General features: G+C 41.6%; 1 protein-coding gene across 1 annotated transcript in view; it reads left to right on the top strand.

The window, feature by feature from the left end:
• Window positions 1-12,530, top strand: part of LOC134538182 (uncharacterized) — a 25,955-nt gene that overhangs the window by 8,408 nt on the left and 5,017 nt on the right. Inside the window, exons 2-5 of the mRNA XM_063379248.1 lie at window positions 1,501-1,649; window positions 8,112-8,348; window positions 9,828-9,954; window positions 11,238-11,341. Coding sequence (XP_063235318.1) covers window positions 1,512-1,649; window positions 8,112-8,348; window positions 9,828-9,954; window positions 11,238-11,341 — 606 coding nt within the window. The 5' untranslated portion in view covers window positions 1,501-1,511. The remainder of the gene's footprint in view (window positions 1-1,500; window positions 1,650-8,111; window positions 8,349-9,827; window positions 9,955-11,237; window positions 11,342-12,530) is intronic.

Genomic DNA, 12,530 nt, shown 5'->3' on the forward strand with positions numbered 1-12,530 from the left:
GGACCTATCTGGTCCACCCATTCGGTGGGGTGGATTGCATGTGCCCGTAGGGCTTGCTCCCATTGGTGTACAGCTTGCACAGGGTCCTCATGATCCTGACCCCTAAAGGGCCGAGGTACACTTGCAGATCTTGTACTTGAAGGTAAAGTGGGATTCACTTTACACTGGGCGCAGGTAAACGACATCCCAGCAAGGTCCAGTGGGGTATCTTCCCAGCCTAGACAGGCGTGATGGTAGTCGCGCTGACAGGCCTGGCAGGTGACGAGGACTAGGGCTGTCCCAGGGCAGTTCGGCGCAAAGCAGCGCCGGGGAGCTGGAACTGTTGGCTTCTTCTCGACCAGAAGTTGTCTGCAGGGCTGGCATATGTGGATATAAGCCTGTTCAACGACTTGTTCCACGATACCAAGGCATTGTAGGTGAAACTGGGCAATGCAGCATACACAGGGAATGCTGGGTCCATCCGGTACACTGCAGCGGGGTGCTGCACAGGATCCAGAAGACATCCTTCAGTTGGGTTGGGCGCCACCAGGTGTTTTCTGCACTCCTGGAAGTGGGTGTTGCTCTGGCTGTGATGAGAAGCTCTAGCGGTGGTAGGTGGTCCTCAGCCTATCTAGACTGACACAGGCCCCACGTTGGGCGCCAAATTGACGTGTCCCGGCAACAGCGTCGGGTGATGGAGTGGCATGAGGTGGGGCGATAGGCCCACTGGTAGGCTGGCAGCTGCTCCTTGACTCACAGATATTGGTCTAACCTGCCCTTTTGCTGGGCCAGGGGTAATGGAGGGGTAGTGTCAAGTACAGTGCGAGGAAGAGGTGATAGATGGAGCCTTAGAGCGAGCACCCGAAGGCCGCTCCTAGGGGGGGGGGAGGAGTTCTAGAGCGAGCACCCAAGGGATGCTCCAGAAGGAAAGGGGGGGGTGGTTCTAGAGCGAGCACCCAAGGACCACTCCAGAGGAAGGAGGAGGGGAGAGGTGAGCAGAAAGCAATAAACCAATTTCCAAATATCTGCTTTATTTTCCCCAGATTTCTCTGAGGCACATTTCGACCTAGCTTAAATACAGCTCCTTCAGACATTGGTCACTGACAAAGCGACAATCTTTCCCCAATACAGAAAAACAGGCCATCCTGTGCCCTCCCCAGTAATTCCCACACTAGGATATTATTTACTTATAACATACATATCACTGATACACATTTTATATGATCCAGTCATTAATAAATCCATATGCACTGCTATAACCATTCAAAAGATGCGTGCTGCCATCTATGATATGTTCGCGACACCACTCTTAGCCTATATCCCACGGCTGGTGTAGAGAAGCCTGTTGGGATACAGCTTTCTTTGCGAGGCGGCCATGTTGGTTGCAGAGAGAGGAGGCCGAGGGCAAATGCAGGACATGACAAACTGTATATAAACAAATCCCGAGGTTGGCCGAAGGTGAATGTTTGGGCGTGTTCTCGGGCAGGGACAGAACTTGATGCACATCTTGAACTCGCGCAGGTCGGTGCAGCATGAAGAACGCCGCCGTGTCGGCGCGCGTGCGCGAGCACCGGCGCCGGCTGCTGACGGCCATCTTGCTCTCCCCGTGCGTGCAGTGCGTCAGCTTCGGGGTCGCCGCCGCGTCTCTGCGCCGGCAGCACCAGTCCGCGGTGAGTGGGGAATCATACTTTTCACAGACGAGAGTGCCAAACGTCCGATCGTGCATCTTCGGTTGTTTTTTTTTTTTGTTCATTGTAAATAAATATGGCGGTGTTACATTATAAATACTTTAAGACATTGTGGACGGTTGATTTGGTTAGGATAGCTACATTAAAGATAGGTACTGTGAAATCATGTAAACGGTTTCCTTGCGCTGGATAGCTACATACGTTTTTAAAACTTCCACAACACAAAACAAATTTTTTATAAACATATGTAGAACATCTGAAATTATTATTTCCAGGCTGGCCTCGTGGCTGTGTGATTAGCATACCTAGTGTATGAGTAAGCTACATCCCAAATAAATACACATGTTGTGGTACGGAAAAAAAAAGCTAGCATGAACTTCGGGGAACTTCGGGTGTGGCTCTCTCGTCTGTGAAATAAAGGCTTCCCCGGTGAGTGCTTCCTCCGTTCGGATCAGGACAACCACCTTTCTCTGTGTGGGGAAAAAAATATATATCCCCCAAAATGCTTTTGATGTGTGTAACATCTCAGCTCTCAGCACCACCGGCATTCATTCGGTGGGAGTAATTTCGTAAATAGAGCAAAAGTCGAGTGGAATGTAAACGGTGCTGCCATCTGTACCATATGGCGCGAACCAAAGTTCGCAAACCCGAAGCTTAACTTCATAGTATCAACTATTTAGTGAATTTAAACAATATTAAGGGTACTTTAAAAAAAAATCCCTTTTCTAAAATTAGGTCCAAGTACCTTTTTCCAAGTTTTTTTTTTTTTTTTTTTTTTTTTTAAACTTTCGCTCTGCAAATCGAACCATTTGATAGTCGACGCAGCTGCTCCGGCAACGAATTCTAGCGGCGGGCGCGGAAACTACGCGTGATTCGCACCAATAAATGTAGTTGAAAACACAGTTTGTATGTGTATTTTTTTTTTTAATTCCTTACGTGATTTTGAATTATTTTCTAAGAAGGCGTTGTGGTAAGTACAAGTAGTTTACCGATCTAACGAGTGATGGGTCAGATGTTGATTACCACGATTTTTTTTATTCCAAAACGCTTTTAATCACTTCAAGTTTTCTTGTTATGTAAAAGCGCTTTGCATTTGAACAAGTGGTTCCCCCGATATAAGCATTTTAAGTAGAAGTTAGTTTAAGCAAAGGTAGCTAGGGGGTGGAAAATGATATTTCCGTGCCAACGGTTTATTATAAAATAAGTGCAAGTATGTGTAAACATGTAACGAAAGCATAGTGACGTAAATTTATGTTGTGCTTTAATACCGTATCCGAGACTGTTTTCCATCAGAGCTCTCCCTGATCCTGTTGTCTCTGTATTACTGTTTACTTGATACAGTACCTACTAGTAGCAGCTTGATCCTGTGATTCTTCAGAGATCAGCATTCTCCAGAGATAAGTATATTACGGCCAGGGACAAGACTGTTTTCCCACCATTATTTGTTTTCCATTTCATTTTTAAATGGAAACTGAATCAGGATAGAAAACAATCTTGGCCCCTGCCGTAACATATTGATAGGGACCGGAAAAATTCGCGGGTTCAATGACCTGTAGGATGAACTCCATAGTTCTACGTACACTAGGTCAAATGTCACCCAATCATTGGCTGCTGTCTTGTGAGACGTTCCAGCGTAGCAGCCTGTGATTCGATAAAGATTTGGTTGGGTGTTTCTCATTGGCCCAGAGTCATCCTGGTGAGTCGTGAACCAATAGAAGAGGTAGCACTGAGGTATAACGATTTGTATTTTAGCCTATCGCCAAATGAATTCGCGAATTTTTTCCGGTCTCTACATATTGACATTAAAAATCCCTATTTTTTTGGAAACAGCATCGCCCACTAAGGATCTCTGTAGAACCACAGGTTCAATTTGCAACTAATCTCAAGTAAATAGTAATGCGGTAACAACAGGATCAGGGATATCTCACGTGGTAAAATACTCGTCTACAATTGCAATGCCCTCAATTGTGTCCGCTGATTGGCTGATTGGTCCACGTGACCCTCTGACGTCATGGAGGGTGTGGGAAATGGTCCGAATACATTGGCCAACTTGAACTTTTTGAAGAGTGGTCACTCGTGATAATTGCCGTTTCCGGTTCCCGTTTCAAAAGTAAATTAACCGACATTAATTAGTTTTCTTTTCCTACAGAATAAATAAATATTATATAACCTCCCAAAAATTTCACAAGTTTTAACTACCTATTCAAATCTTAGCTGCGTAGGTACTCATTTAAAAAGCATGAATATAGTAAACAAAAGCAATAATTATTTTGGCACTCTATATTTACTGCGCTAAGGTGATTACTTAAGAAATCAGTAAATTCGGACATCGGCCATCGCTATTGTAGACAGGGCAGTTTATCCGTGCGACAATGTGACGTCATTCTCACCAGCATAAGAACACGGACCGCCCATAAGTTTGGACTGTTGTATACGGGCCTAAACAGTCCCGACTACTCTAATTATGCACAATACAAATTTAATGACTTGTATTGTTAAGTTTTTTAAATATTAGAATGACTCCACAAAATTAATATTACTCAAATCCATTCCAACATACCACTGTTACAATATCGCAGTATTTGTCATGTACTGTACATCATAGAACCAAGAGGGAGATATATAAGTGCGACTCTTTTCAGTGGTAACTAAAACCATGTTTCGCACTACATGTATCGCTATCTGTTGGGCAGGCCCATAAATACTAGCAAAAATAAATGAGTAGGAGATACAACATTCCTGATTTGCCACAACAAAAAAAGTGAATTATTCGCCGGTTTGTTTGCCTGATAATAAGAACTTATGTATTACTTCTCACAATCACTTTAGCTATAGATAAAACAACTATAGCAGGTGGGCCCAAAACTATTTCAAGAACTAGGTCTCAATCTCGGCAGTTAGAGTACCTATCTCCCCCATGCCATACATAACCTAACCACTCGTTAAGTATTAAAACGCAATCTTAGGAAAATATTCGAAAACATATAAAGAATTATAAAAAGCATTTTGGGATTTTTAAATTTTTTTTCAGTTAAGTGGCTCTCTTTCAGAATTACCTTTACTTGTTCATATTGTTTGTTTTATAAGCTTTGTTTTTTTACTGAAGATTTGTTCATCTTGCATAAATTATGTTTCCTAATCGTATCTAAAGAAGCATCCCTTTCTGATGCGGTCTTAACCGAAGGATCGTTTAATATAAAAGCAGTATTCAATGAGGAACAAGTCGTGAAAGGACGTCCGAATTCTTTCGATGCTGACACTTTCGTCGTACCTCCTGACAGGGCTGGAAGCAATGTCTCGACCCCAGCAGTAGCCGGCCTCAATAGCGGAACGCACCCGCAGTTCGACTGCAGTGGTCAAAACAGAAATCCATCAAACCTTGAGAACATTAGTTAGCCTGACTCAGTTTGTTTCAAACTTTTCATGAATTATCATTTAAAGTAATGGTTGTCTGTAAAGTCGGTTTACGGACGATAGTTTAACGTGACGTCATAACAAAACATTGATAAAATGATTGCATACTTTTATGAATAAATTTGAATCGTTTTTATTGAATTATCACTATTTTGTATGAATACACAAAAGGAGTAAAATTAAATCTACGATTTAATTGATAAATATACTTTTATTTGCACTCATTAATTCAAATATGTTTATTACTTTAACGAAGAGATTATTTTAACTATAACTTTTATACATGTTTTCTATTTAACTTCTTACAATCTGTGTTATTCTGTTAAGGATAGGACGATTATAGGAAAAGTAGGAAACGAATGGCAGTGTTTCAAGTTTAATGTGCCTCGAAAAAGTCAAATCGATGGTTGTTCCAATCAAGTGGAAGAGAGATAGATGCGGCGCAAGTGTACAATGAGCGTAACGGGACACAGCGTAACGGGACAACGTGCGTTACGGGGCACGTTTTCGTGGGTGCAGCCGGCGTTCATCGATTTATTAGACGTTGTCATGTCAAAAAGCCTAAAACCATCGCGTAAATTTATTATGTTTTCATTAAGGGAAGTTTGTTATTTAATATTAACTGAATATAAAGTGTTTTGCGTTTTGGCGCAAGGTGACGCGGTCTCGTCCCGCGCCGCCATTTCCTCCCGGGGAAACCTTCATTTCACAGACGAGATAGCCACGCCCGAAGTTCATGCTCGCTTTTTATTTTTCCGTTCTATCTCATTGTATAAACTGGCGTGGCATTAAATTTTGCGGTCGATTAGGATAGGTTAGCTACATTATAAATAGGCCTACTTTAAAACATTGTGGATGGTTGGTTATATTAGGTAAGTATAGCTACATTAAAAATACTGTAAAATCATGTTATGGTTGCCTAGCAAAAAACGTTTTTAATATGTAGCTATCCAGGGCTAGGAAAACCGCTTACATGATTTCACAGTATCTTTAATGTAGTTATCCTAACCAAATCAACCGTCCACAATGTTTTAAAGTATTTATAATGTAGCTAACCTAACTTTTTGCAATGAACAAAAAAAAAACCGAAGATGCACGATCGGAAGTTTGGCTCTCTCGCCTGTGAAATAAAGGCTTCCCTTACCTCCCGGCAGTCCTTTATCAGCTCGTGACCCGGTTCCGCGGGGAACCTTCAACTTTGAAAACAGACAACTTATTTTTGGTTAGGCCTGTTAGAAGCTTCGGCTACGCGAATCAATCGAAGCTCTCTTCAATATTTGATCTTACTTCACCAGGAAATTTGCTATTCGCTTTAAGTTATTTGAAGCTTCGGTTGTGATGCAAAGCTTCGCGTCTGATGTGAAGCGTCACATTTGTTGCAATGCTTCAAAACATCCGCGGTTGAATACTTTTTTATGCATAAGTAAGTCCCTAGCAAAAATCTGTAAATAAAAAATGTGTTTGGAATGGTTAACAAATAATTTATACAACCCTTATTTATATGTTCGAAAACTGTGCTAACAAATTGTTGGCTAGATGTCACGGGATAATAATTTGGTAGTTAATATAATTACTTACTTACACTGCCAAACAAATTTCGGATACATCGCGAAATTTCATTGGCTGAAATCAGGGCCGCAACTAGGGGGGAGCATGCGGGGCATACGCCCCGGGCGCAAAGCTGTGGGGGCGCCGAAATCGCTTGCATTGTAATTCCTTCCTACTACAACTGGTAACTGGTAAAAAGTTTTTTAACTTGCATGCCAGGAATGTCTAATCTGATTTACAATATAACGTCTCAACATATTTAATGAACAAGTCTAGTGATTATACGGACTACTTTATGGACATAGTAGGTTCATGCATGGAAGGTACAGTAGCACAGTAACTGTTACATGTAGGTATTGAAAATGCTTAAATACGTAGCACCATTTTCCCGTGGGAGGGCCCCCGGACCCCCCACTTTATTGGTGTGGTATGTGCAAATAAGAGGGGGGGGGGGGGGGCGCATGAATCCATTCATGCCCCGGGTGCCAGAGACTCTAGTTGCGGCCCTGGCTGAAATAAACAGTAAGAGTTCGATTAGTTCGATTGTGAACCGATTTCGCACAGGTCGTGTGCATGGCCGGCTTTTCTCTAGCTTATGATTTGTTTCCCCCTCAATAGTAACCCAGCCAGTACGAAGGTCCTTCTTGTGTGGTACTAGTACGCTGTGGAAGTACTCTCAGTAAACGCGCACTGCTATAGCTGTTTGTCAGAATCGTACTCACTGTGCCAACCGCGCAAAACCAAATTGCGTTAAGTGTAGCACAGAAAACCATGAACTGTGCCTTTACACAAGACTGTGGGTTGCTACAGCGCATCTCATCCAGGGCTGGCGCGTCCGTATAGGCGAACTAGGCAACCGCCTAGGGCGCCAAGTAGCTGGGGGCTGCGCAGCACGACACATAACAGCTCATATAATATGTTTAACGATTATTCAAACTAGATGAAAATGGATTTTTGTAAGAGTTTGGAATGTTTATATTGATATAAGTAATTATTTAAAGTTCACGGTGACCAGTTTATGATTTGAAATAAGTTAAAATAAAAAAAAATAAAAAAAAATTTGCACAAGTCTGCTTACATTTGATTGTTGACAAAATCTTAGGCTTGCGTGATGTATTTTGAGGCAAGGAAATTTTTTTGGGGTGTTCGGTGAGGGGGGGGGGGGGGGGGGGATTAAGGTTTTTCGCCTAGGGCACCAATTTACCTTGCACCGGCCCTGATCTCATCCTTAGTTTGCATTGCTGATTTTAATGTGAATTTACTCTCTCGTTCCAATGCGCAATATCTGCCACTAGCGCGGTCCTTGCATCGGAGTGATTGTTGGCCGGTATATGCAAAGAGCAGAAAAGTTTCAGACACAACTTTGTAATTTAAAAAAAAAATATCTTTTTGCAGTCAGATTTAACTGATACGTAGTTGAATAATCCAGCACAACTGTTTTACAAAATTAGGCATTTTATACATGTTATATTTAATTTTCAGGAGAAAACTGTCTCACTGGAATGGTTGAAGGAATGCCTGATGCTGCTGATGTTCCATTCTGGCTACAACTGTCGCGGCTGTCGCCTCTTGAAGATCGCCGTCATCCTACTGGACGTCAGGACGTGGCTGTCTCTGACACTCGTCACGGTGGCCGCTCTCAGCTTCACGGCTCCGCTCTTGCTCGCTTCTGGCTTCCACGCCGTGCTGGTCCACCAACTCACTGCTGGTTTCATTCTGGTGAGTGCAGATCAGAAGGAATGTCTTGTGCTGATCGACCAACTCACCGCTGGGTTCATTCTTGTGAGTGCAGATCAGAAGGAATGTCTTGTGCTGATCCACCAACTCGCCGCTGGGTTCATTCTTGTGAGTGCAGATCAGAAGGAAAGTCTTGTGCTGATCCACCAACTCGCCGCTGGGTTCATTCTTGTGAGTGCAGATCAGAAGGAAAGTCTTGTGCTGATCGACCAACTGACCGCTGGGTTCATTCTTGTGAGTGCAGATCAGAAGGAATGTCTTGTGCTGATCCACCAACTCGCCGCTGGGTTCATTCTTGTGAGTGCAGATCAGAAGGAAAGTCTTGTGCTGATCCATAAGACTCACCACTGGGTTCATTCTGGTGAGTGCAGATCAGAAGGAATGTCTTGTGCTGATCCACCAACTCGCCGCTGGGTTCATTCTTGTGAGTGCAGATCAGAAGGAAAGTCTTGTGCTGATCCATAAGACTCACCACTGGGTTCATTCTGGTGAGTGCAGATCAGAAGGAATGTCTTGTGCTGATCCACCAACTCACCGCTGGACTCATTCTGGTGAGTGCAGATCAGAAGGAATGTCTTGTGCTGATCCATACGACTCACCGCTGGACTCATTCTGGTGAGTACAGATCTGAAGGAATGTGTTGTGCTGATCCACCAACTACCGCTGGACTCATTCTGGTGAGTACAGATCAGAAGGAATGTCTTGTGCTGATCCGCCAACTCACCGCTGGGTTCATTCTGGTGAGTGCAGATCAGAAGGAATGTCTTTGGCGAAGGAGGAGGGGACATTATTTGGGCCTGTAGAAGGAACCGTAGGCGACACTTCTTTTTGAACATTTTATAGTTACGATTTAACAGCTCACCTCGTCACTCCAATTATCACACCACTTTCACTAATATCTTACTTTTTTTTTTTTTTTCTTTATGAGGTATGTATAATTCTATTACCCCCCACCTTTTCCCAATCGCACAGTAATTTTCAGTCAGATGTAACAATTGTTTGGAATTCTTACGGTGTGAGATAAAAAAAATATATTAATTTAAAGAAACAAAAAAGTTTACCTAATAATTGGTTAAGATCCTACTATTAATTATGATTATAGATAGAAGTATTAACCACAGCTAGATATTGATTTTAAAAGGACAGGTTTATTGTATCCTTTTAAACACTGATATAAGTATATTGTACAAACTTGTGTGCACATAAAAGAGAGAGGAATAAAAATGCTGATAATTTGTTTTGGTTTGGTAGGTAATGAAATACCTACTTAGGTTAATTATTTATATTGTTAATGTCTACAACCTCTTGTGGACCAATAACAAACTTCATTTAGCTGGAAAGATTACGTAGGTAAGGGATGCATGAGTGTTCTGAATACATATAATAAACTACCTATGTACTAAAATTTTACATGTTTAAAATTTAATTAGTTTCTGATGTGGATAGTAATATTTGTTGCAGGGTTCCGTTCCTAGCGATGTCCTTCCACAAGTTGGTGCACATACTACCACTCTCGTACTTATTTCTTTCTTCATTTGTGCTTCTATCGATAATATACTAGGCTGGCAGTACCTGTTCTACTCACAAGGTGAGTACCCTTCAATTAGTTTCAAAAATGTTCAAAAAAATTAATTTTTGATTAAAATTTAAAATTAGTTCTGTTTCAAACACTGTTCCCACAAATACCAGGTGAACCAATTTCATGATTTTTTTTCAAGGAACATAAATAAAATTTTCAGGAACATACCAATTATAAAATTTAAACTTTTCATATATGATTTAAGTAGACAGTCTCCAACTATTTTTGTGTAACCATAAAATTAAGTGAGGCATTAAAAAAAATTGAAGTCAGCAACAAAAATAAACTTAATTACTTCTAGCAGTGCGATTTATTTCTAAACATTATCGTGCTTCTCACGACCAATCTTTTTTTTTTTTTTTTAAAGGCAAACTTATACTCTAACATTACACTTTATCTTCTCATGCAACGACAAATTAGGATGCTACCATCAATCAGTTTCAAAATTATAGAAATGTGTCAAACAAAAAAAAATATTCCTTGATTAAAGACTTGTCTGTAACACAAGAAATATTTACTGTGTCTATACCGAGTTAGTTAAGGTTATCGTAAAAGAATAATTTAAATGCTCAGTGGGAATCCCAAGGTGATGCCATAGCACGCAAATGGCATTAGCATATTCAGAAAGTATTTTTTTTTATTAATAGTAAGTTGTGATCAGAAAAGGATAGCAACCCGACGGGTTTCGCACAGAGATACAAAGAAATAAATGAAGGTCTGCAAGGCATGCCTGAAGGCCTGTCTGTCGGAAGCCAAGTACCGGGAAGTGTAAGCTCTGACACAACTGCATGTATGCAGTGGCGCAGCAAGCGGGTGGCAGGGATGGGCCCCTCCAGGGGTGCCGGAGCATAGGGGGGGGGGGGGGAGGGGGACCACCGCCGTGACGGTTTTGCGTTACTGAACCCTCCCCCCACTCTCTTTTAATCCAATAGAAGGGGCGAGGGTTCGCGGTTACTGAGCACCCCCCCCCCCCTTCCCAGGGGCACAACAACTAAATTTTCAAAGTGGGGGCAATATACCTTTTTATAAAGAATCATTGATCCCCCCTATTGAAGTGGGGGGTCCGGGGGCCCTCCCCCGGGAAAATTTGTATTTCAAGGTGGAAAATGGTGCTATTTAAGCAGTTTTATTATCTAAAAATTTATTACACAGCACTTTCTTTGCCCCCGTTTGCCCCCACTTCAAGGTTTCATAGGGGGGGCAAAATACCCTGCCCCCCCCCTTCTCTTTTAATCCAAGAGGGGGCGCCATTTTCAAGTCTGGCCAGGGACGCCACTGTGTGTATGCTTCAGGCATCGCCGCCGCCCCGCTGGCTGTGGCGTGGTGGGCGGCGCAGCGCGACGTCGGGAAGACAGGCACGACACGTGCAAAGGGACTGCGCGCAAGTGCAAATCAGGTGACACGCTTGCTGCAGAATTCAAGAATCACAACTTCCTTACTTTTCAAAAAAAATTTCCTAGACAAGACAGAAATAAATTTGCATTTCATTTTTTTTTTTTTTTTTTTTTTTAAATCAAATAGTTGCCATTTCCACCAAACGTACACCACAAAATACAAAATGTTCAGCTGTTTAAGGCCAAATTGCCTGGAAATTCTCTATGCATTTCTTTTGGTACCGATTCCCGTGGGCATAGATCCCGCACGGGACCGGACCACCCTGGAATTAAGAAACCACTGACTGTGGGGTCCCGCTTGCGCTTGCAAAATCATAAACTTCCACCCCTGGGAATACTACAGATTTTTTCCCCTGCCAATTACTCTTATAATCAATTGAAACCCAAGGCCATGGAGGTTTAGAGGTCAGATTACTCACAAGGGCTACGCGGGTTTGATTCCCATTTGGACTGAACCACGATTTTTTGTTAAGTGGGAAAATTGGCAGACACTGCCGAGAGCCAATGGGTTTTCTCAGAGTATTTCCATTTCTCCCCTCCCTTCCAAATTCATTCTACCAATTCCTTGATCCATTTCATTACTATTTACACCCATTTGTATTGTTTTTGCTGTTGAAAAGTTTTATAGTTCAAAAAAAAAAAATTCAACACTGTATTTAAAATTGTGAAGTATAATAATTGAATGGTTTTTTTTTTCCTCTCTTTGACATTTACAGATTTTCCACGTTTTTCAATCCTATAATGGCCCTAAGGTAAGAATAAATTTTATTTTGTTTCAAACAAACCTTTAACTACACCTGAAACAGCAACTGAGTACAATATAATTTATAGCTTTTCCTTTACTACAGTTTAAATCAGTGCTTATAAAGCATGGGGGTGAAGGTACACACATGCCTTTGCAGTTGGAGCTGACCAATTATTTTATTGCAAAGTAATAGAGAAAGATTTAAGACATAACACCAAGCATATATACATATTAAACTAAACAATGTTCCACAACCAATGCAAATATATTCACTGTCATAAAAAAATATCACTAAAATAATTGAGGGTACACCTTTATTTTTCATGCATTTTATCTTTTAAGTTTTGCAATTTTTTTTTAAAAAATGTGCATGGACTCCACACGCGACAGAAGCGAAACTTATTGCCTATTATATTATTAAGTATAGGAAAAATAATTCTCTTTGG

This window comes from Bacillus rossius, chromosome 13, assembly GCF_032445375.1.
Source record: "Bacillus rossius redtenbacheri isolate Brsri chromosome 13, Brsri_v3, whole genome shotgun sequence".
NCBI classification, from domain to species: domain Eukaryota; kingdom Metazoa; phylum Arthropoda; class Insecta; order Phasmatodea; family Bacillidae; genus Bacillus; species Bacillus rossius.